General features: G+C 50.2%; 1 protein-coding gene across 5 annotated transcripts in view; it reads left to right on the forward strand.

Annotated features, from left to right (window-relative positions):
- The window catches only part of ANKRD27 (ankyrin repeat domain 27), a 75,416-nt gene that overhangs the window by 25,526 nt on the left and 24,738 nt on the right, over positions 1–25,152 (forward strand). For 4 of the 5 annotated variants that reach the window (XM_039466420.2, XM_039466422.2, XM_039466421.2 and 1 more), the window contains exons 3-17: positions 61–171; positions 2,622–2,778; positions 4,411–4,565; positions 5,878–5,937; positions 6,024–6,077; positions 6,156–6,221; positions 6,309–6,385; positions 7,390–7,511; positions 9,187–9,265; positions 9,774–9,906; positions 18,678–18,770; positions 21,283–21,410; positions 21,968–22,050; positions 23,263–23,378; positions 24,431–24,523. In XM_039466420.2, the coding sequence (XP_039322354.1) occupies positions 61–171; positions 2,622–2,778; positions 4,411–4,565; positions 5,878–5,937; positions 6,024–6,077; positions 6,156–6,221; positions 6,309–6,385; positions 7,390–7,511; positions 9,187–9,265; positions 9,774–9,906; positions 18,678–18,770; positions 21,283–21,410; positions 21,968–22,050; positions 23,263–23,378; positions 24,431–24,523 (1,527 nt within the window). The remainder of the gene's footprint in view (positions 1–60; positions 172–2,621; positions 2,779–4,410; positions 4,566–5,877; positions 5,938–6,023; positions 6,078–6,155; positions 6,222–6,308; positions 6,386–7,389; positions 7,512–9,186; positions 9,266–9,773; positions 9,907–18,677; positions 18,771–21,282; positions 21,411–21,967; positions 22,051–23,262; positions 23,379–24,430; positions 24,524–25,152) is intronic. The other variant, XM_074386599.1, reaches the window with a different exon arrangement.

Below are 25,152 nucleotides of genomic sequence, written 5' to 3' on the forward strand. Positions count from 1 at the left end.
TTTTGTCGAGGTGGTAAATGGCACATCTCTGTAATGTTTCCCCAAATTGTTTTTTTCCAGGTCTTAGTACCTTGCAAAGGAAGCCTGCCGAGAGGCATCCAGTCTACTTGTCAGTTTGAGTCCTACATTTTGATACCTGTGGAAGAGCATTTTCAGACCTTAAATGGAAAGGTATTCATTTCTTGGTGGGTTGGCCAGGCTCACCTACGCGGTGTTTGGGGGCAGAGGGGAGGGAACAGAGTCCCGTTCTCAGCCTTTCACAGCTACTGGCAGTGGTGGCATTTAACATGCACTGCAGCCTCCTGGGGAGCGGGAGGGACCCTGCCTTTGTGGTGGAGGAAAGGGAAGTGGTGACAGTGAGCGGGACCCCAGCTGCTGACTTGGAGGACCTGAGGCTCAGGGCGTCTCTACCTGACCCTGTAATGAGTTTCTGCCGTGAGTTGCTGGAACACCTCCTCTTTGCCACTGTCTGAGCCAGAGGAAGCTGTTTTATCCCAGTGCCATGAAAAGCTTGTCAGTTTCTTGGCCCCAAATAGGACATCAGTGATGAGTATTTTAGTTTTTAAAAGCTTTTTGTTTTCAGCTGGGCATGGTGGCTCACACCACTGCACCAAAGTACCATGTAATCCCAGCACTTTGGGAGGCTGAGGCAGGAGAATCGCTTGAGGCCAGGAGTTTGAGACCAGCTTGGACAACACAGTGACACCCTATCTCTGCCAAAAATAAAAACAAAAAAATTAGCCAGGTGTGGTGGTGTGTACTTGTAGTCCCAGCTGCTTGGGAGGCAGAGGTAGGAGAATCGCTTGAGCCCAGGAGTTTGAGCTTGCAGTAAGCCATGATTGTGCTGCCACATTGTAGCCGAGGCAACAGAGCGAGAATCTGTCTAAAAAAAAAACCCCACCCAATAAACAACCTTTTCGATTTGAAATAATTTCGTATGTTGTAGTAAAGTTGAAAAAACTCTTAAACATGCCTCCCCTTAAGCTGTTAATGTTCTTGCCACATTGGTTTTTATCTCTCTTGATACATATCATTATTTTAAATCTTCTTTTTTTTTTTTTTTTTTTTTTTTGAGACAGAGTCTTGCGCCATTGCCAGGCTGGAGTGCAATGGTGCGATCTCGGCTCACTGCAACCTCCACCTCCCGGGTTCAAGCAATTCCCTTGCCTCAGCCTCCCGAGTAGCTGGGAGTACAGGCGCACACCACCACGCTCAGCTGATTTTTATATTTTTAGTAGAGATGGGGTTTCGCCATTTTGGCCAGGATGGACCTTGTGATCCGCCCACCTTGGCCTCCCAAAGTGCTGGGATTACAGGCGTGAGCCCCTGCACCCGGCCTGGATCCGTTTTAAATGTTGCAACAGAAAAAGCATTGAGCTATTTCTTGAGTAGAAGTCCTGTGTTCTTTGTGAAAAGGAAAAGTAGGAAAGCTCTCCCTGTGTAAGAGATGGAAATAATCTGGTGCTGCAGTATACCTAGGGCTGAGTCCTACCTGCTGCTCTCTGCACGGCTCAAAAGAGAACAAATCAATTAAGAGGCAACTGACAGCTGGGGTCAGCAGATCTCTGGCAGGAAAACAGCAGCGTGTCTCATGAGCCGCAGGGCAGAGCAGACACACTGACAACCCCGTGCTTCCTCTCCCCGTCACAGCGCCACAAGCCTCGCCTGCCGTGTCTGAGCACAGTCTCTGCCCCAGTGAGCACAGTGTGGCCGGGCTATCCTGACCCCGGGGATGCCAGGGAAAACAGGCCATTCCTGAATGGGAAGAAAGTCTCCCCCTCTCAGAACCTACCTGCTTCCGCTTTAAAAGCAAAACAATATGGAACAACACAACACATATCCCATGGTTAACATCGACAGTTAAAAAAGCTGACATCATGTGCCTTCCACCAGGATACACAGAGGGAGATAAAACACCCCTTTCAGGATATTCCTATCAGAAATGTGTAACTGTAATGTAATTGTCAAGACACATCAGACAAACCCTCCCAAACATGGAGGGAGAGTCTGCAATACAAAACAAAAATGTCAGTGTCCTGAAAGGCAAAGAAAAGACTGAGGCACTGTTCCAAGCGAAGGAAACTGAAAAGATGAACCGATACATTGTGTGGGTGGGCGCACTGGCTCACGTCTGCAATCCCAGCACTCAGGGAGGCCAAGCCGGGTGGATCACCTGAGGCTGGGAGTTCGAGACCAGCCTGGCCAGCATGGTGAAACCCCATCTCTACTAAAAATAGAAAAATTAGCTGGGCGTGGTGGCGGCGGGTGCCTGTAGTCCCAGCTACTCAGGAGGCTGAGGCAGGAGAATTGCTTGACCCTGGGAGGCAGAGGTTGCAGTGAGCCGTGATTGTCCCACTGCACTCCAGCCTGGGTGATGGAGTGAGACTCTGTCTCAAAAGAAAAAAATAAAATAAAAATGAGCCAGGTATTTTGTAGCCACAGCTACTAGGTAAACAAAGAGGAAACATTTTCGTATCAAAGTGAGCAAAACAGGAGAGCATTTGTGTCCACACTGGGGTGAAGGCTGTAGGGTCTGGTTAAGTGCCACATGGGGGGCCAGGCTGAGAGCGGGACATGGTTGCCACCAGCCGCTGGTGCAGTGACGGCTTTCTTGTTTGCAGGATGTCTTTATACAAGGAAACAGGATTAAATTAGGAGCTGGTTTTGCCTGTCTTCTCTCAGTGCCCATTCTCTTTGAAGAAACTTTCTACAATGAAAAAGAAGAGAGTTTCAGCATCCTGTGTATAGCCCATCCTTTGGAAAAGAGAGAGAGTTCAGGTATTCCAGGAGGAAAAACCCTTTTCTCCTGTTTTAGAGAAATGTGTTTGTTGAACTTTTTCCTGACTTAACTGTCTAAAGGTTAGGCAAGGTGAGGCATGGTGGCTCACACCGATAATCCCTGCACTTTGGGAGGCCAAGGTGTGAGGATCACTGATGCCAGGAGTTCAAAACCAGCCGGGACAACATAGTAAGACCATGTCTCTATAAAAAAATAAAATAATCAGACCGGGCATGGTGTCTCTTGCCTGTAATCCCAGCACCTTGGGAGGCTGAGGTGGGCAGATTACTTGAGGCCTCGTATTTAAGACCAACCTGGCCAACATGATGAAACCCCAGCTCTACTAAAAATACAAAATTTAGCTGGGTGTGGTGGCGCACACCTATAATCCAAACTACTCGGGAGGCTGAGGCAGGAGAACTGCTTGAACCCAGAAGGCAAAGGTTGCAGTGAGCTGAGATCACTCCATTGCACTCTATCCTGGGTGACAGAGTGAGACTCTATCTCAAAAATAAAAAGTAGGCCAGGTGCAGTGGCCCGCGCGTGTAATCTTAGCACTTTGGGAGGCCAAGGCAGGTGGATTACCTGAGGTCAGGAGCTCAAGATCAGCCTGGCCAACATGGTGAAACTCTGTCTCTACTAAAAATACAAAAAAAATTAGCTGGGTGCCGTAGTGTGCGCCCGTAATCCCAGCTACTTGGGAGATTGAGGCAAGAGAATCACTTGAACCTGGGTGGCAGAGGTTACGGTGAGCCAAGATTGTGCCACTGCACTCCAGTGTGGGGTGCAGAGTAAGACTTTGTCTCAAAAAATAATAAATAAGAAGTTAAAAAAAAAATTAGCCGGGCATGGTGGTGTGTGCCTGTAGTCTCAGCTACTCAAAAGGCTGAGGTGGGAGGGTCACTTGAGTCTAGGAGTTCAAGGCTGCAGTGAGCCATGATCACAGAGCAAGACTCTTGTCTTTAAAAATAATTTTTAAAAAAATTATTTTTTAAAAAGGTTAAACCTCCTGGAAAATACTCAGGAGCCACATGGAGACCTATATAATTGTTTTCAGTGGTTCCTCCTAGAACTTAAAGTCACTGAGCTACGGAGGTGTGGATCGGGGCTGCTGTTACACAGGTTGGGCACTGCACACGTCCAGGACACAGCATTCACAAAGACCTCAGCCTGCCTGTGATCCCTGTGGGATGTGACTGTTGCCCTCTGAGTGGTACAAAGCAGTAGCCCCGGCTTTGTCTCTGGGTCTCAGCTTCAGGGCTGGCTCTTACAACGCCTGGTCCCAGCATTGCTCCTCTTTGAGATCTCGTTATTTTTAATAAATAATTATTCTTCTTTTGCCCCAGAAAACTGAGATAACAATGTGCTGGATGCACACTGATGCTCTTATTGTCAGGAATTGGGGTCTTGCCCATCGTCCCAGATAGTTTGTTTTTGTCCCCGGAAGAGGCCTTGAGAGGACCAGGCTCTCTGGACCCCAGGGTGTCCTGTAACTGGGCTATTCTTGTGCAGTGTCTTGAAATAAGGACATGTGCCCTTCTCTCCAGAGGCCCTAGACCCTGTAGGATAGGACAAAGAGTCAGGAACCAACAGAGGCTTCAGCAGCTGGCCTGACCTGTTTCTTTTTTCAGAAGAGCCTTTGGCTCCCTCAGATCCCTTTTCCCTGAAAACCATTGAGGATGTGAGAGAATTCTTGGGAAGACACTCCGAGCGATTTGACAGGAACATCGCCTCTTTCCACCGAATGTTCCGAGAATGCGAGAGAAAGAGCCTTCGTCACCACATAGTCAGTAGCCATGCTGTCCTCTGCCTGGCATGCCTGTCTCGGTTCAGTGCAGGGTGCTGGGAGCCCTCAGTTTCCTCCAGAACTGCTGGGTGCTGCCTTACTGTTTGAAGTCTTTTAAAAATATTTCTCTCTAACTATAAAAGTAGTTTAGCTGGGCATGATGGTGCAAGCCTGTCTTCCCAGCACTTTGGGAGGCTGAGGCGGGAGGATCCCTTGAGGCCGGGAGTTCAAGACCAGTCTGGGCAACATAAAAAGACCCCCTTGCTATAGAAAATACAAAAATTAGCCAGGCGTGGTAGCATGCATGTGCATTCTCAGCTACTTGGGAGGCCGAGTCAGGGTAGTCCAGGCGTTTGGGACTACAGCACGCTGTGGTCACACCACTGTACTCTAGTCTGGGGTGACAAAGTGAGACCCTGTCTCTAAAAAAAAATGAAGCGGGCCAGGTGTGGTGGCTCATGCCTGTAATCCCAGTACTTTGGGAGGCCAAGGTGGGCGGATTACAAGGTCAAGAGATCGAGACCATCCTGGCCAACATGGTGAAACCCCGTCTCTACTAAAAAGACAAAAATTAGCAGGGGGTGGTGGCATGCACTTGTAGTCCCAACTAGTTGGGATGCCAAGGCAGGAGAATCACTTGAACCTGGGAGGTGGAGGTTGCAGTGAGCCGAGATTGCGCCACTGCACTCCAGCCTGGCAACAGAGGGAGACTCCATCTCAAAATAAATAAATAAAATTTAAAAAACAGGCCGGGCGCGGTGGCTCAAGCCTGTAATCCCAGCACTTTGGGAGGCCGAGGCGAGTGGATCACGAGGTCAAGAGATCGAGACCATCCTGGTCAACATGGTGAAACTCCGTCTCTACTAAAATACAAAAAATTAGCTGGGCATGGTGGCGCATGCCTATAATCCCAGCTACTCAGGAGTCTGAGGCAGGAGAATTGCCTGAACCCAGGAGGCGGAGGTTGCGGTGAGCCGAGATCGTGCCATTGCACTCCAGCCTGGGTAACAAGAGCGAAACTCCGTCTCAAAAAAAAAAAAAAAAAAAAAAAAAATTAAAAAACAAATGAAGTGTTGTAAGTCATGAGGAAATATAAAAACGAATACTATTATCCTCTGTGTTAACCCCCAGAGCAAGTTTCTCCTGTTTTTAATGCATATACACCTGAAAAAAAAAAGTTAAGAAAAATCATGTAATTGACTTGATAAAGCTTGTGTTAGCACCTGAAGCCCTGGGCGAGTTACCAGTTCCGGCTCTTGTGTCCTGGCCTTGCGAGTAAGGGTGGCCTGTCCTTCTGCTCTGTGTGGTTTAGGACTCAGCGAATGCTCTCTACACCAAATGCCTCCAGCAGCTTCTGCGGGACTCTCACCTGGTAAGCAACAAGGCTTCCGAGAGGGCGAGTGGTGGTGCACCCCATACAAATCCAAGCCCTTTCACTGTGATTCCCTTGCCCTCTAGAAAATGCTCGCCAAGCAGGAGACCCAGATGAGCCTGATGAAGCAGGCAGTGGAGGTGAGGGCGGGGCGGAGAGGCTGGGAGGCGCTCCCTGTTGCCCGCTCACACCCTGAATGGGGTCTGTTGATTCCACAGATATACGTCCATCATGAAATTTACGACCTGATCTTTAAATATGTGGGGACCATGGAGGCAAGCGAAGTAGGTTCCCAGTCACTATCACCCAAGTTGGAAGCTTCCTTCTATGCTTTTTGAGAAATTTGAAGCTTCGTTAATATCTGTTGTTAGGATGCTGCCTTTAACAAAATCACAAGAAGCCTTCAAGATCTTCAGCAGAAAGATATTGGTGTGAAACCAGAGTTCAGGTACGGGTTTGTACTGCAGCGCCTTGGCATCCTTGGGGGCAGGGGCGCCGTCTTCTCCCAGAAGCAGGCCCTCCTGGTGGCAGAGGTGACATGCTGTTTTGATGTGGTTAGTTTTGAGGAGCAGTGCAGTTACTGGCAACCAAAGATAAAGGCTGCTCTTTACAGGTGACTGTGTGGCCGTCCCCCTCCTGCACTGTGTCGCAGCATGCTGGCTGCATGGGAGCCACTGGGCATGGGATTTTATGCAGCTGTTCCCAGGCGGGCATGTCATTTGGCTGTGTGGGTTCTACGTGCAGGGGACATCCCACCTCCCACCCAAGGGAACCCTGCCGTAGAGGCACCTACTTAGGAGTTAGTTAATTTAAGTTTCATTTTTAACATTTTAGTTATTATTGTTTTTTTTTTTTGAGATGAAGACTCACTTTGTCACCCAGGCTGGAGTGTAGTGGTGTGATCTCAGCTCACTGCAACCTCTGCCTCCTGAGTTCAAGTGATTCTCCTGCCTCAGCCTCCCAAGTAGCTGGGATTACAGGCACGTGCCACCACACCTGGCTAATTTTTGTACTTTTAGTATAGATGAGGTTTCACCATGTTGGCCAGGCTGGTCTCAAACTCCTAATCTCAGGTGATCCACCCACCTCAACCTCTCAAAGTGTTGGGATTACAGGCGTGAGCCACTATGCTTGGCCTAATTTAAGTTTCATTAGGTCACAAACATTTTTCACCCTCCCAAATCCTCTTTTGGTTATTTCCCTCTTGGAATAGGATTTTTTTTTTTTTTTAAACTTTCTGGTACAGCTCTATCACCCGGCAGCCTGAATGGGATTGAAGCCTGTTCTGTTTTGCCACTGACTTGAGTCAGATGATGTCTCAGAATCTATTTTTGTTTTTCATTCCTTCTGGTTTGTTGTGAGAAGTGTAGACCCTGAGATGTGTTCTTATATCCAGGTGAGAAGGTTCTCTTACTGTTCTCCGAAGTTGTCACTGTCCAAATTATTTTACAGCTTCAACATACCTCGTGCCAAGAGAGAGCTGGCTCAGCTGAACAAATGCACCTCCCCACAGCAGAAGCTGGTCTGCTTGCGAAAGGTGGTGCAGCTCATTACACAGTCTCCAAGCCAGAGAGGTTTGTGCTTGGGGAAGGGGGCTTGCCCAAGGCCAGGGTAGATGCTACTTCCAGATGAAAAAGCAAAGGAGTGATGCTATCTTAAGGGATTTTATTGGGCTCGGCGTGGGGGCTCACCTCTGTAACTTCTGTGTTTTGGGAGGCCAAGGTGGGAGGACCATTTGAGGCCAGGAGTTAGAGGCTGCAGTGAGCTATGATCACACCACTGAACTCCAGTCTGGGTGACTGAGTGAGACCTCTTCTCAAAAAAAAAAAGATTAAAACAAGAAAAAGTCAATAAGGAAGAGACATAGCTATGTGTGTAGATAAAGGATGATGTGGAGTGTATCGAGTGAAATAAACAGGAATGCATATGGTAGACATCCAGCCAGCAGCATCACACAAAGAAGGGGACAGCTGTATGGCCATGACGTGATGGCAGGCTCATTGCTGCCCTGGACAGTTGTGCAGGGAGCAACAGCAGGAGCTTCTGGGAAAGGAGACTGGTTGGCAACGGTGGGAGGGACGTTCACAGTTTGCTCTTTTGTATTGTTTGAATTTTTTTTTTTTTTTTGAGACCAAGTTTCACTCTTGTTACCCAGGCTGGAGTGCAATGGCGTAATCTCGGCTCACTGCAACCTCCGCCTCCTGGGCTCAGGCAATTCTCCTGCCTCAGCCTCCTGAGTAGCTGGGATTACAGGCATGTGCCACCATGCCCAGCTAATTTTTTTTTTGTATTTTTAGTAGAGATGGGGTTTCACCATGTTGACCAGGATGGTCTCGATCTTTTGACCTCATGATCTACCCGCCTTGGCCTCCCAAAGTGCTGGGATTACAGGCGTGAGCCACCGCGCCCGGCCTTTGTTTGAATTTTTAAACATGAATGAATTACTTAAAATTTTACAATGGAAAAAAAAAAAAAAGAATAGAAACAACAACCAAAAAAACCAAAATTTTACAATGAAAAAGTAAGTGAAACTCCACGTGGGCAGTGGACTCCATGTGTATAAAACAGAAGTGACCTTAGGAAGACCTTAGTGACTTCAGGAAGAAAGAGGCTTTTGGTCATGGCTCCTGGCACATCTTCACTTTGTGTCACTGCTGCCACCTCCCTGGGCTTTTTCATTGTCCAAGGGGGTGGCAAGGCATGATCTGCTGGGAGTTACCATCTTTTTGTTTTTCCTAAGAGACAGGGTCTTACTCGTCACCCAGGCTGGGTACAATTGTAGGTCACTACAGCCTTGAACTCCTGGGCTCAAGTGATCCTGTTGCCTCAGCCTCCCGAGTACCTGGGACTACAGGCATGCACCACCATACCTGGCTACTTTTCATGTTTTTTGTAGGGGGGGTGTTAGCTATATTGCCCAGGCTGGTCTCAGACTCCTGGCCTCAAGCAGTCCTCCTGTCTCGGCCTCCCAAAACACTGGGATTGCAGGCCCATATCACTGTATCTGGCCTGAGTTATTCATACCTTGTTTTGCACGTGTTCTGAAAATTCTGGGCATTCTTTACCCCCACCCCGAACCTGACATGTGATCAGGACGCTGTAAAGCAGCTTGTGCGATGGGGTTTCCCCCTGGATGTGTGATTTCCCTGATAACGTGGTTTCGCGAATTGCGCAGTGGTAGGGAGTTGGTTCGCCTGTCGGTCCGTTTGAATCTCACTCTGGCATTGAACATGTGTTTCCCATCTGCAGTGAACCTGGAAACCATGTGTGCTGATGACCTGCTCTCAGTCCTGTTATACTTGCTTGTGAAAACGGAGATCCCTAATTGGTAACATTTTCTGTTAAGATACTCTTTTAAAAACGGCAGTGCTGGACTATGGTAGTTCTAGTGTGACTCTAGGAAAAATCCACCTTCGATGGGATACCTGTTAGGAGCCAGATGCGGAGACTCCCCTCGCTTTATCCATCCGCTTACAGATGGGGAAACCAAGGCCCAGAGAGCTTACGTTTCTTGTTCTGGAATGAGTGTCTAGGCAGTGATTGGGCAGAAAAAAACCCATCATCTGTCCTCCAGAACCCACAGCTCAGTTTACAGTAATCATCTTGCTAAAGACTACTCCAGGAACTAGTTAGTGTTCCCATCACATGTGCTCTGCAAAGACCTAGGGGTCTCTGTTCCCATCACACGTGCTCTGCAGAGACCCAGGGGACTGATAGTTCCCTGAGCGAACCAACTGACTTTAGGTATTTGATCAGTCACTCAAGCCAATAATTCTGTTTTTGCAGAAGTGGGACTTTGGTAGACAACAACATAACTTTTTTCTTCCTTTCACTAGGATGGCAAATTTGAGTTACATCAAAAACTTCAGGTTTAGCAGCTCGGCAAAGGATGAATTGGGATACTGCCTGACCTCATTCGAAGCTGCCATTGAGTATATTCGACAGGGAAGCCTCTCTGCTAAACCCCCTGTAAGATGTCACCCCTGCTCTGGCTTTCCTGTGTGGAAATCACGGTTCCCTTGATAGGGTGCTGGGGTTTGTCTGTGGGCAGAGGGAGTCTTAAATTGCCTCCCAGGAATGGAGCCTCAGCTGTTAGAGGTCTGCGAGTCTTGAAAACCACTCAGCCCCCAGTTGGTGGTAAAAGCTGGTGGGTTATCATTGGGATTTACATTGTTAATATCCTTCATTAGTCCCTGTCCTCTCCAAAGGCATATGGGTGCAAAGGGAAGCCAGAAGGAGGGAATTTGGATTTCTTGACCTTGATAGGCAAGACGTGATGTCACAGGATCCCTGGGCTGTCACTTTTTGAACTGGAAAGCTCTGTGGCTGGTGGCTCCTTTGCCTGAATTTTGTTCAGGCCTGTTGGGCTCATTCCACCCTCTTGGGCTGGCAGGCTGCGCTTGGCTTGTGCTACCAGCCTGGATCCCACGCCTGCCAAGGGCGAGCCAGGTGTGGAGTGGCGAGGGGTGTGTGAGCAAGCGCGGGGTCTGGCCACTGCACACAACCAGATGTGCTGGCTGAGGTGGGGTGGGCAGCTCCAAGGTGCTCGTCTGGGGTCCTGTTCCATGCAAGGCTGCAGCTGTGCCTGGGAGTGCAGGGCTTCCACCCTGCCGATTCAGTAGGGATCGGGGCTCTAGCTGTTCCTGGCTCCTGTTGGCCCCGCAGGGCGTGCAGCCGTGGCTGCGCCTCCTCGCTGCAGCTTATGTCTTCGCAGCAGCCGCTCCCGATGCGCCGCCACTGCCGTCAGTGAGACCGTGTAGTTCGAGGACTCACTGGCCTTGGCATTGTTTCTTTGGTTGTTGGTGAGCATTGGCTGGGGGGTGATGACATTTCCACATGGATCTGGAGAATCTTGAACCACAATTGGCCTGCCGGCTTAATTCGCTACATACCAACGAGTAAAACGTCATCGTACGGCCCGGCGCGGTGGCTCAAGCCTGTAATTCCAGCACTTTGGGAGGCCGAGGCGGGTGGATCACGAGGTCAAGAGATCGAGACCATCCTGGTCAACATGGTGAAACCCCGTCTCTACTAAAAATACAAAAAATTAGCTGGGCATGGTGGCGTGTGCCTGTAATCCCAGCTACTCAGGAGGCTGAGGCAGGAGAATTGCTTGAACCCAGGAGGTGGAGGTTGTGGTGAGCCGAGATCGCGCCATTGCACTCCAGCCTGGGTAACAAGAGCGAAACTCCGTCTCAAAAAAAAAAAAAAAGTCATCGTACAGAAATCACACACAACGTTGAAATCAGTAAAATGAAAAGATCTCTATGTTACAAGGTGAGAGTGCCAAGGAATGAACATTCATCTTTGTCAGACCTTGACGTAGAATCTCCCAAGATAATGATGAGCTAAAGCACCTGGGAGACAGCATCAGCCTGTCCAGGCACCCTCAGGTGCGGGCAGTTCCACCGCATTCATTCATTATCAACACATTCATGCATTTTTAGTCTTTTTCCTACTCACGTATATTTTACAGAATTGAAATTATATTGTGTACTGGGCCAGGCGCCGTGGCTCAAGCCTGTAATCCCAGCACTTTGGGAGGCCACAGTGGGCGAATCACTTGAGGTCAGGAGTTCAGGACCAGCCTGGCCAACATGGTGAAACCCTGTCTATTAAAACTAGAATTAGCTGGGCGTGATGGCAGGTGCCTGTAATCCCAGCTACTCAGGAGGCTGAGGAGAATTGCTTTAATTCGGGAGGCAGAGGTTACAGTGAGCCGAGATCATGCCACTGTACTCTGAGTGAACGGCGAGACTGTCTCAAAAAAAAAAAGAATAAAAATAAAAAATAAATAAATATATATGTATATATAGTACTGTTTTTTCCCCCAGAGGAATAGCTTTATTTTTCCTTATTAGAAGACCAATTTTGCTTACAAATAATATTTACAGTATATAGAATGGTAGTGAAGACAACATTTGCCTTTTTTCTGTGCATACATAATTGTATCTGTTTTTTTTTTTTTTTTTTTGAGGAGTGTCAGCCAGCATTTTATTCGTTCATTTCTTGCACGTGAAGCACTGCTCGGTGACGTCCTTGGCCCAAGATTCTTTGCCATAGTCTGTAACTGCTACACCACTGCCGTTGGCCCGTTCGGAGGGTCTACCCTGTTGGTTTTACGGAGCCCTTACCCATTCCCCTGGTTTCTTGTTGTCATCAACCTTAATTAGTTTGATCTGGTGTTCATCACCCGGCGTGGCACACGCAGGCTCATTACAGTTGGCTGCAAGCACACCAGGATGGGCTCGGCGCTCGTCTGAGGCTTTGGCAGCTTTGCAAATTCCCCGTGCTAGGCCACTGTGGACAAGGGTGGCCTTCAGCACCCCTTGTAAAGCAGTGTTAAAGTCCATTACACCACCACAGCAATGTCTTCCTCGGCCATGGCGGTGGGTCACAGGTGCAGCAGTGCAAGGCCTTCCTCGGCCATGGCGGTGGGTCACAGTTACAGCAGTGCAAGATTTTCCCAGGTCACAGCGGTGGGTCACAGGTACAGGAATTCAAGGCCTTCTCCGGCCACAGTGGTGGGTCACAGGTACAGCAGGGCAAGATTTTCCCAGGTCACAGCGGTGGGTCACAGGTACAGGAATGCAAGGCCTTCTCCGGCCACAGTGGTGGGTCACAGGTACAGCAGTGCAAGGCCTTCCTCGGCCATGGTGGTGGGTCACAGGTACAGCAGTGCAAGGCCTTCCTCGGCCATGGCGGTGGGTCACAGGTACAGCAGTGCAAGGCCTTCCTTGGCCGTGGTGGTGGGTCACGGGTACATCAGTGCAAGGCCTTCCTTGGCCACGGCGGTGGGTCACAGGTGCGGCAGTGCAAGGCCTTCCTCGGCCATGGTGGTGGGTCACGGGTACGGCAGTGCAAGGCCTTCCCTGGCCACGGCGGTGGGTCACAGGTGCGGCAGTGCAAGGCCTTCCTCGGCCATGGCGGTGGGTCACAGGTACAGCAGTGCAAGGCCTTCCTCGGCCATGGTGGTGGGTCACAGGTACAGCAGTGCAAGGCCTTCCTCGGCCATGGTGGTGGGTCACAGGTACAGCAGTGCAAGGCTTTCCTCGGCCATGGTGGTGGGTCACGGGTACGGCAGTGCAAGGCCTTCCTTGGCCATGGTGGTGGGTCACGGGTGCGGCAGTGCAAGGCTTTCCCCGGCCACGGCGGTGAGTTAAGGGTGCAGCAGTGCAAGGCCTTCCTCAGCCATAGCGGTGGGTCACGGGTGCAGCCGTGCAAGGCTTTTTTCGGCCACGGCGATGTGTCACAGGTGCAGCTGAACCTTGAACACACCTGAGCCTCTGCCGCTGCGTGATGTGGCGGTGGTAAGGAATGAACACAGTTACCTTTTTGACCAAAATTTTAGATTGTGATCATTCTGCACTTGGTGACAGTATCGGTGTTTAGGTACTTGATGAAGAATTAATCTCTGCTCTTTGAAGTCTGATTTGTCCCCCACTCGGTTGCCAGTGAAATTGGGGGTCCTCCATTGCATCTCATATGTGGCTGGCTGTGGCTCTTTCAAAAAGTTGTTTTCTTCTGCCTTGTTTCCACATTAGGGGGGAATCAGCAACATTCTAGGATATGTATGTGGGCCCCGTGTAGTGGCTCTTGCCTTTTATCCCAGTACTCTGGGAGGCTGAGGCAGGTGGATCACCCAAGGCCAGGAATTGGAGACCAGTGTGGGCAACGTAGTAAGACTCCATCTCTACCGCCTCAAAAAAAAGAACATATGTGTGTGCTCTTGTGTCTCTGCCTATGCGTGTGCAGCATCAGAATTTCTGTTCATTTCCATGGCTGGGGAGTAAGAGTTGTGAGTCTGACTTGTTTTCTGTGAGGCTCTGAGAGCTGTGCTGCTCTCGCTGTGTCTGCAGTGCTGTCTGCCCTGCCCTCGGCCCGGCCCTCCGCTTCTTTCGCCTGATTGCTCTGAGTTCACTTCCTTGCCGGCTTTCCCACCCTGCAGAGGAACCAGTCTGCTGCTCCTTGCTGGGCCCAGGGTGTCTCTGGTCACCTCTCGAAGGTGCTCCCATCCCCTTGCTGCTCCCGTGGTGTGACTCTCTTCTGCTTTTTTACTTTCTGTGGCACTGAGACAGGAAGGTCATCACGTGGAGGCCTTTGCCAGGCTGTAAGGAGGTGGCTGACCCGACAGTATCCGTCGGCTTCTCACGCTTCTCACACCTCCTTTTATTTCAGAAAATATTGCAGGCAGATTGGGAGTAGTATATGAGAGGTTGCCTCTCTCATGCTGGTGCCAGTCCTTTTTTTTTTGTTTTCGAGAATGAGTCTCGCTCTGTCACCCAGGCTGGAGTGCAGTGGTGAGATCTCGGCTCACTGCAATCTCCATCTCCCAGGTTCAAGCGATTCTCCTGCCTCAGCTTCCCAAATAGCTGGGACTACAGGCACACACCACTATGCCCTGCTAATTTCTTTGTTTTGTTTTTGTTTGGGGATGGAATTTTGCTCTTATTTTCCAGGCTAGGGTGCAGTGGTGCAATCTTGGCCCATTGCAACCTCCGCCTACCAGGTTCAAGTGATTCTCCTGCCTCAGCCTCCCAAGTAGCTGGGATTACAGGCATGTGCCACCACACCTGGCTAATTTTGTATTTTTAGTAGAGATGGGGTTTCTCCATGTTGGTCAGGCTGGTCTCTAAGTCCTGACCTCAGGTGATCCGCCCACCTTGGACTCCCAAAGCGCTGGGATTACAGGTGTGAACCACCATGCCTGGCCCTAATTTTTGTATTTTTGTAGATATGGGATTTTGCCATGTTGGCCAGGCTGGTCTCAAACCCCTGACCTCAAGTGATCCACCTGCCTCAGTCTCCGCAAGTGCTGGGATTACAGGCGCCAGCCACTGTGCCTGGCCCGAGTCCAGTCCCTCTGTGGGCTCAAACAGATGTCTTGGGCACAGCTGTTTGTCTCTGCATCTGGGGTGTAAGGATGCCCCTAGGGGATAGTGTTGTGTTTGGACAGTCAAGGGAAGGTCACAGCCCAAGGCACCCCTCTTGTTATCGGGGTGTCAGACCCTGGTCCTGCCCTCCCAGTTGGAGTGTGGTTGATTCTGGTGAAACCTTAGGACAGGTGTGCATCGTCTTTATGTCTGGCTGCGAAGCCCGCCCTGCAGGTATTGAGAGATGCTGGTGTTTACAGTGGGCTGTCATTGATGGAGCAGGTGTCATGGCTTCCTTGTCATTTGCGACACGAACGTTGTGATTCTGTCTGTATTATGGCCTCTGTCTTAGCCACTCACTGGTTTAAGTAATGACGTTCAATTTAGGAATGTGGAGAGTCATTGCTATGTATTGATGGTGTTTCTTAGGGAAATAGTCCAAGTGTATCTCTTCACAGCAGAAGAGGTTTCTGAAAAGTATTAAGGACTCAATGTGAGTACATCAAGTTAGATTTTACTATTGATTTTATATAATGTATTTTCACAGAAATTTTCTCTGCAAGATATAATTATACTTGAGATGACTGTAAACATTTTTTTTTTTTTTCTTAGAGACAGGATCTCGCTCTGTCACCCAGGGTGGAGTGTAGTCGTTTGATCCTAGCTCACTGCAGCCTCCAACTCCTGCACTCAAAGTGATCCTCGCATCTCAGCCTCCTGGGTAGCTGGGACTACAGGTGCATGCCACCACACTCAGCTAATTTTTTAATTCTTAAATTTTTTTGTAGAGATGAGGTCTCACTATTTTGCCCAGGCTGGGCTTGAACTCCTGGGCTCAAGTGATTCTCCCACCTCAGTTTCTCAAAGTGCTGGGATTACAGGCCTCAGCCACCACACCCGGTCAACATTCTTTAAGCGTGTACGTAAATGAAGACTTCAGCTTTCTGAAAACAAATTACTGGGCTGACTCTAATGTTACCTTTGTGAATGGAAAAAAAGAGAGATCTTTGAAAAAATCTGGGTTGGGCCTGGTCACTCACACCTGCAATCCCAGCACTTTGGGAGGCTGAGGCACAAGGATCACCTGAGGCAAGGAGTTCAAGACCAGCCTGGGCAATGGAGCGAGACCCCATCTCTACAAAAAATTAGTCATGCATGGTGGCGCACACCTTTAGTCCCAGCTACTTCAGAAGCTAAAGTGAAAGGATCACTCGGGCCCTGTAGTTCAAGGCTACAGTGAGCTGTGATTGCACCACTGCAGTCCAGCTTGGGAGACAGCAAGACCCTATCTCAGAAAAGAAAAAAGAAATTGAAAAAGCTAGCAAAGAACCTTTACCATTCTCGGCTGCAGCTTCGCATGCTTCTGGTATTCCTTATGTTACTGGGTTTCTCATAAATAGGGTTAACCCCTTTCTCTAGTAAATTTTTGTTGATGCTCCCTCTCTTAGAGCTCATTCTTCCATGAAGATTCAGTCTTGGGAGACCTACCTCTCTTCATCACTGCTGTCTAGATCGTTACCCAGAGTTGAGGAAATAGTGCTGGATTTACCTGGATAACGATGTGTGATGTTTCTCTGACCCTAAGCTGCTCAGCCGTGAGTTGCGATGGAAAGCGGATTGTTAGAGCTTTATATAGCACACAGCAGCTGGGGGCAAAAGCATCTCTAACTCTTGGGTGCTGGTGTTCCTTTGCTAAGTTAACCCTCCTGGGGGACTGCTGGGAGGATCCTGCTTGGCCGAGGACCCCAGGAATGGACTGTCCCTAGAGGTGATGTCAGCTCTACCTTTAGGTGGACCTCCAAGTCAAAACTTAGAGGGCTGTAAAGAGACAGCTTTATTCCACAAATCTGTCAGGGTTTGGCGGACTTCTGGCAGCCGCTGGCTGGAAAAAATTCCCGTTACTTCCCACCAAGACCCTTTTTCAGGCAGTGAATTTGTTATTAGACAATTTGGTTGCAGTTGCTCAAGGGTGCATTGAACTATCTTGTTAGAAATGATTTCATAAAGTAATACGAACAGTGTCTAGAGTTTTGCCTTTTTGTGCGTGTGTGATGTAATCTTGCTCTGTTGACCAGGCTGGAGCGCAGTGGCAGGATCTTGGCCCACTGCAACATCCATCTCCTGGGCTCAAGCGATTCTCCTGCCTCAGCCTCCTGAATAGCTGGGATTACAGGCACCTGCCACCACGCCCGGCTAATTTTTGTATTTTTAGTAGAGAGGGGTTTCACCATGTTGGCCAGACTGGTATCAAACTCCTGACCTCAAGTGATCTACCCACCCCAACCTCCCAAAGTGCTAGGATTACAGGCATGAACCACCAAACCTGGCCCTTGCCTTTTTTTTTTTGGAGACAGGGTGTTGCTCTGTCACCCAGGCTGTAGTACAGTGGCATTATCGTGGTTCACTGCAGCTTCCCTCAGGTGATCCTCCCACCTCAGCTTCCCATGTAGCTGGGACAACAGGCACGCACGACCACACTAGGCTAATTTTTAATTTTTTTGCAGAGGTAGGATCTTGCTGTGTTGCCCAGCTGGTGTCAAACTCCTGGGCTCAAGTGATCCTCCCGCCTTAGGCTCCCAAACTGCTGGGATTATAGGAGTGAGCCACTGCACCCAGCCCGAGATTTTTGTGTCTAGGCGGACATTACCAGCAATATGAAGATCTAAACTTATTAATTGGGGTGGATCCTGAAACACCCAAAGAGAGGTAGGAGTAGTTAATCTCTGTCTGTGTCATGAATTCCCACCCCCCATGTCTTCTGGATTTGGCCTCATGGCCATTTTATTGATTTGTTTTTGAGACCGAGCCTTGCTCTGTCACCCAGGATGGGAGTGCTTTGGCATAATCTTGGCTCTCTGCAACCTCTGCCTCCTGGGTTCAAGCAATTCTCATGCCTCAGCCTCCAGAGCAGCTGGAACTACAGGCATGCACCACCATGCGTTTTTGTAGAGATAGATAGGGTTTTGACTTGTTGGCCAGGTTGGTCTCAAATTCCCAGCCTCAGGTGATCTGCCCGCCTCAGCCTCCCAAAGTGCTGGGGTTACAGGTATGAGCCACCACACTTGAACTGTTTATTATTGGGATGGAGTCTCACTCTGTTGCCCAGGCTAGAGTGCAGTGGCGTGATCTCAGCTCACTGCAACCTCTGCCTCCTGGGTTCAAGTGATTCTTCTGCCTCAGTCTCCCAAGTAACTGGGACTACAGGCATGCACTACCACGCCTGGCTAATTTTTTGTATTTTTAGTAGAGACAGGGTTTCACCATGTTGGCCAGGCTTGTATCGAACTCCTGACCTCAGGTGATTCGTTTGCCTCAGCCTCCCAAAGTGCTGGGATTATAGGTGTGAGCCACCGTGCCCGGCCATGTGGCCATATCATTTAATAAGCATGTCCAAAAAGCAAGACCCCTCTCTCTTCCTGCTGGTTGACACTGGGAAATAGGGACTAGCTTGTGAAATGGCTTTCCTGCCCAAAGACCCCAGATAAGACAGCAGGGAATTGGGCTGTGCAGGCATTTAGGTCAGAGACTTAAAGAGGGAGGGAGACCAGGGCAATGTGGGTTTCCATCTGGAGGACGATGATGTGTGCATGCTGCATTCCATGCTGGAGACGGCACATTCCACACGTACACGCAGCCAGGGTGCCGCCCCTATCCCCGTCCCCTCCGGGGAGCAACTGTCGGAGTCTCCACTTTCCTGGAAGCCCTTCTCCCAGCCTGATGTTAGCCTGTCCTTTGTCTCAGCGACAGGTCCTGTGTGAGATGCGAGAGGCGCGGCCAGTGTTGCCCTGGAAGAGATAGCCAGGGCTGTTGCTGGGGCACTGTGTTTTGAAGGATCTGCACCAATGTATGTTTGGTTTTTTCTTGCAGGAGTCTGAGGGATTTGGTGACAGGCTGTTCCTTAAGCAGAGAATGAGTTTACTGTCTCAGATGACTTCATCTCCCACCGACTGCCTGTTTAAGGTAAGACACCAAGATGTCTCTGTGGGTAAAGGTAGGTGAGGAACACTGCATCTCTTGGCATCTCTATAAAGTCCATCAGGGTTGGCTGGGTGTGGTGGCTCATGCCTGTAGTCTCAGCACTTTGGGAAGCGGGCAGATCACCTGAGGTTAGGAGTTCAAGACCAGCCTGGCCAACATGATGAAACCCCGTCTCTACTAAAAACACAAAATGAGCTGGATGTGGTGGCACATGTCTGTATTCTCACTCTTTGGGAGGCTGAAGCAGGAGAATCACTTGAACCCAGAAGGTGGAGATTGCAGTGAGCCAAGATCATGCTATTGCACTCCAGAATGGGTGACAGAAAGACTCCATCTCAAAAAAAGAAAAAAACATCCATCCAGGTAGTGGTCTGCATAAACCCTGAAGTTCCATTCTGTGCTCCAAGTGGGCGGTGGGAATGCTGAGGTTTTTCATTTGGGATCAAGGCCGGGTGGGGTGGCTTAGATTTGTAATCACAGCACTTTGGGAGGCTGAAGTGGGAGGATCACTTGAGGCCAAAAGCCTGAGACCAGCCTGGGTAACATAATGACTACTGTCTCTATTAAAAAAAATACAAAAATTAGCCAGGTGTAGTGACGGGCACCTGGAGTCCTAGCTGCTGAGGAGGCTGAGGTGGAAGGATCACTTGAGGCCAGGAGTTGGAGGCTGCAGTGAGCTGTGACTGTGCTATTGCACTCCAGCTGGGTGGCAGGGTGACACCCAGCACGTTTCCCCATCTCCCCCATGTGCTGTGCTTTGCTGTACTGGGTGGCACAAGTGTGGGTGCTGGGCCCTTCGATTTCTCAGTTTCTTGAAATCCGACTTGTTCTTCCATGCCAGCTCAGCGGTGCCTCTGCTGGCAGCCCTGGCAGAGCTGATGCCCCCCTCCCCCCCCGGGGCTGGAGGAGCCCCTGTCAGATGTTTGTGGGTGTGTGCACTGGGTTGGGAACGCTGTGCCTGACTTCCTGGTGGTCTGGTCACCTGGCACGTGGGGGAAGCTCCCTGCTCAGACACTGGCAGGCCACTCAGGTGCCCACAGGGCAGGCCATTGAGGGCTGGGCGAGGGCAGAGCCCCCTGGGGACCTGGCGGCCAGGCGACCTGGAGCCAGAGTGGGTCCCAGGAAAGAGCACATCCAGGAAGGCAGGTTTGCATGTTGATGGGGTCTCCTGCTCATTGCAGCTGTTCTCTTTCCTTGGCAAGCTGAAACTCTATTAGAATGAAAGAATCCCTAGTCCATTGCAAGGGTAAGAATAATAATAAATTTCAAAAAGAAATACAAGATGAAGCTGGGTGTGGTGGTGTACACCTGTAGTCCCAGCTTATATGGGAGGCTGAGGTGGGAGGATCACTGGAGCCTCGGAGGTCAAGGCTGCAGTGAGCTCTGATCATGCCCCTGCCTTCCAGCTGGGCAACATATTAAGACCTTACTTCTAAAAAAGAATGGATCAATGAATTCTGTTATTTATCACCATGTAATAATTCACTGAAAAGGCAAAAAAGGAATAGAAGAGGAACAGGACTGAGGCTTTTTCTAGTGAGGGGGCGAAATCCACACTAATGTTCAGAGATGTGTTGTCTGCCTGCCTTTCCTATTGCTGAATGAATTTTGTCACCTTTTTTTTTTTTTTTTTTTTTTTCTGAGACAGAGTCTCACTCTGTCGCCCAGGCTAGAGTGCAGTGGTGTCAGTGGCATGATCTTGGCTCGGCTGACTATAACCTTCACCTCCTGGGCTCAAGTGATTCTCCTGCCTCAGCCTCCCAAGTAGCTGGGGTTACAGGCATCCGTTACCACACTCAGCTAATTTTTGTATTTTTAGTAGAGATGGGGTTTGACCATGTTGGCCAGGCTAGTCTTGAGCTCCTGACCTCAAATAATCGGCCTACCTTTGCCTCTCAAAGTGTTGGGATTACAGGTGTGAGCCACCTCACCAGGCATGTTGTTTTTTTGATTATGGAAGACTTTTACCATTTCCAGAAATAGAGTGTAGTGGAGTCAGCATGCCACCATTATGCAGTGGTTCCATCTCCCCCCCGATTATGAAGGACATGCAAGAGAACAAATCATTTCATCAGCCGACACACAGATGAACGTTTCTAAAAGGACTCTCGGCCAGGCACGGTGGCTCACACCTGTAATCCCAGCATGTTGGGAGGCCGAGGTGGGTGGATTACTTGTGGTCAGGAGTTTGAGACCAGTCTGGCCAACATGGTGAAAACCTGTCTCTACTAAAAATACAAAAATTAGCTGGGCATGGTGGTGGGCGCCTGTAGTCCCAGCTACCCGGGAGGCTGAGGCAGGAGGATCGCTTGAACGCAGGAGGGGAGGTGGAAGTTGCAGTGAGCTGAGATTGCGCCACTGCATTCCAGCCTGGGCAACAGAGCTAGACTGTCTCAAGCAAAAAAAAAAAAAAAAAAAAAAGGACTCAAAAAATCCACCCCTAATAATCGAGTAACTCCTGCACGTGGTTAGCATCTTGGATGTCACTTTTTAGCATATTGCATCAGGTAACCAGAAAGAAGTGGAGAGACTTCTGAGCCAAGAAGACCACGATAAAGATGCCGTCCAAAAGATGTGCCACCCTCTGTGCTTCTGTGACGACTGCGAGAAACTCGTCTCTGGGTAAGAACATGCTGGTGGGGGCTCTATGTGCCAGGAAGCAGGAGACAGGAGGCACCCTGGGAACTTCTCCACTGTGCACCGTGCAACTGCAGATGAGAGCTGTGCTCCCTGACCCCAGCCGCCTGTGCCGTAGAGTGGAGTTGATAACATCTGCCTCTTTGGAGAATCAGATGGGTTAGAGGTTGTCGAAACACTTGCCCACCAGCGGGCTGATTGCCAGGGTAGGCTGGTTATAGGGCCTGCCCCAGCCTCAGAAAGGGGGTTTTAGGATGGGAGGAATGTCAGTTTTTCCCGTAACATTTTCGGTTTCCTGTTATCTTTGTCAGGCTCTTTTGCTGGTTGTTGAGGCCTAAAGGGTTGGTGGTGGGGTGAGACTCCAGGGCCAGGTACCTCTGTTCTCATGCTGGGGGAGCCCTGGGACAGTGCGGGAGACCCACATCTTGGGAGGGATCCTGTGAGCCGCCTTCTGTCCATGGCACCTGTGTATGTACCTGGGCAGGGAGAGGCGCTGCGGCACCATTCCCACGTGGTGGTTTCTGTGTCTTTCTGTATTTTAGGAGGTTGAACGATCCCTCAGTTGTCACTCCATTCTCCAGAGATGACAGGGGGCACACCCCTCTCCACGTGGCTGCTCTCTATGGTATGCGGTCCTGGGCTGGCCCCTAAGGGCCATCACAGCAAAGAGGTGGTGCCCAGGGTGACCCAGCAGAGAGGCCTGGCTGACGGGCAGGGGGTTGGCAGTTGGGACCACATCGTGGGTCCACCCTCCAAGGGCCGGAAGAAGAAGAGGAGCAAATGTTGCAGAGGCCTCGATGGCCAGCGTGCTGCCTCCTGCGCTGGGCGAGCTCCCCTGCGTGGTTGCCACAGCGTGGAGACACTCGCTAACGCTGCCCTGGGCTGGGGGCGCAGAGGGGAAAGGCTCGAATCTGAGCTATGAGAACGGTCTCAGAATCGTCCGCTTGCAGTTCTTGTGGCCTTGCCTGTAAGAAATTATTTTATTGCCCGGGCACGGTGGCTCACGCTTATAATCTCAGCACTTTGGGAGGCCGAGGCGGGTGGATCACCTGAGGTGACTGAGGTCGAGAGTTCGAGACCAACCTGACCAACGTGGAGAAACCCTGTCTCTACTAGAAATAGAAAAATTGGCTGGGCATGGTGGCGCCTGCCTGTAATCCCAGCTACTTGGGTGGCTGAGGCAGGAGAATTGCTTGAACCCAGGAGGCAGAGGTTACAGTGAGCTGAGATTGCACCACTGCACTCCAGCCTGGGTGGCTGAGCGAGACTCTGTCTAAAATAAAATAAAAATAAATAAAATAAAGTGCACATTCAACATAGAAAGCGTAAGGTCCTCCAGAGTCCCCGGCTTTCCCTGTCTCCCAGAGATCACTGTGACTGATGAGTGTCTGGGGTTTCTGCATGCTGTGTGGCTGTGTGGCTGTGTGGATACCTAAAGTGTGTAGTGACCTAGGGCTCATAATGTTCTGTTGTGTACAGTTTTTCTCTTAGCACAATGCAAGAATATAGTTCCTTGGCAGTATTTTTAATTGCTGCGTAATACTCCATCTTACAACCAATGAGTCATGGAATCTGTGGCTGTCTGAGGCTCTTTTCGATTATTTCCTATTGCTGAGAGGTGGACTTTGGCTGGGTTCCCTCCAAGGGCCACCCAACGTGTCCGGAGTCTGCAGAGCCTTACTTGGTATTAGCCGTAGTTCGTCTCTAGCAGAAAAAGTTATCTATTGTGTGTTTCATGCCCAGGACGAGGAGGGTGCAGTAGTGGATGGTTTTATAATTAAGGTGTGGAAGGCCTCTGTACCTGCCTTCTCCATTGTGACGTCCTTCTCCTCTGCAGGGCAGGCATCTCTCATCGACCTCCTGGTTTCCAAGGGTGCTGTGGTGAATGCCACAGACTACCACGGGGCCACTCCGCTCCACCTGGCCTGTCAGAAGGGCTACCAGAGCGTGACGGTGAGCAGTGGTGCCTCTGCGGCGGGCCGTTGCTTTGCTCGCTTGGGCCTGGTTCTGCGTGGCGATGGTACAGTGGTGCTGGCTGCACTGCGCCCCCATCTCGTGGCGCCGTGCCTCCCGCGTCCCACACCAGCTCTGCTGCGGCAGTAGTGAGGGAATCCAGGGACTGGTCCCACCTTTCTGGGTCTCCTGGACAAGATTGTCAGGTTTAGATTTGAAACTTCCTGGCCAGACATGGTGGCTCAACGCCTGTTATCCCAGCGCTTTGGGAAGTCAAAGCAGGAAGATGAGTTGAGCCCAGGAGTTCGAGACCAGCCTGGGCAACCTAGGGAGACCCGGCCTCTACAAAGAAAAAAAACATTTAAAATTATCTGGACATGGTGGTGCGCACCTATAGTCCCAGCAACTTGAGAGGCTGAGGCGGGAGGTTTGTTAGATCCTAGCAGGTCGAGGCTGTAGTGAGCAGTGATCGTGCCACTGCACATCAGCCTGGGTGACAGAACGTGACCCTCTCTCTAAAAAAAAACTACCTGCCTGGCACGGTGGCTCAAGCCTGTAATCCTAGCACTTTAGGAGGCCGAGGCGGGTGGATCACAAGGTCAAGAGATCGAGACCATCCTGGTTAACATGGTGAAACCCCGTCTCTACTAAAAATACAAAAAATTAGCTGGGCATGGTGGCGCGTGCCTGTAATCCCAGCTACTCAGGAGGCTGAGGCAGGAGAATTGCCTGAACCCAGGAAACGGAGGTTGCGGTGAGCCGAGATCGTGCCATTGCACTCCAGCCTGGGTAACGAGCAAAACTCCGTCTCAAAAAAAAACCAAACAAACAAAAAAAACTTCCTAATCATCTTGGGGAAGAAAGGGTAGGACTTTAGACTTTTTTCTTCAGTCTCTAAACTCTGTCAGGAAGGATGGGTGTTGGTATAATTTGAATAGTAGCATAAGTAAGATTGAAGATAGGAACAAACGACCTCCCCCTGCTAAGACTGGAGGCCGGGCCTCCCGGGGAGGGAGCTGGGCCCTGCTCATTGCCTTCCTTTGTCTCTGCAGCTGCTGCTGCTGCACTACAAGGCCAGCACAGAAGTGCAGGACAACAACGGGAACACGCCACTCCACCTGGCCTGCACCTATGGTCACGAGGACGTGAGTGGTCTTGCTGTTCCCGGGGGCTGTGCTCACTCTTTCCCACTCGTAGAGGAGTTGAGATGTCTCGTTAGGCTAACGTATTTTGTGTCAATAATTATGGGAACATTGGGTGAGTTTTTTTAATTTAAAAGAATGTTAGGCCGGGTGTGGTGGTGCATGCCTGTAATCCCAGCACTTTGGGAGGCTGAGGCAGGCAGATCACCTAAGGGCAGGAGTTCAAGACCATCCTGGCCAACATGGTGAAACCCCGTCTCAACTAAAAATACAAAAATTAGCTGGGTGTGGTGGTGGGCGCCTGTAATCCCAGCTACTCGGGAGGCTGAGGCACGAGAATCGCTTGAATCCAGAGGCGGAGGTTGCAGTGAGCCGAGATTGCGCCACTGCACTCCAGCCTGGGTGACAGAGCGTGACTCCATCTCAAAAAAAAAAAAAAAAAAAAAAGGCCGGGCGCGGTGGCTCAAGCCTGTAATCCCAGCACTTTGGGAGGCAGAGGCGGGTGGATCACAAGGTCAAGAGATCGAGACCATCCTGGTCAACATGGTGAAACCCCGTCTCTACTAAAAATACAAAAAATTGGCTGGGCATGGTGGCGCATGCCTGTAATCCCAGCCACTCGGGAGGCTGAG

The sequence above is a fragment of the Saimiri boliviensis genome, chromosome 14, assembly GCF_048565385.1.
Source record: "Saimiri boliviensis isolate mSaiBol1 chromosome 14, mSaiBol1.pri, whole genome shotgun sequence".
NCBI classification, from domain to species: Eukaryota; Metazoa; Chordata; class Mammalia; order Primates; family Cebidae; genus Saimiri; species Saimiri boliviensis.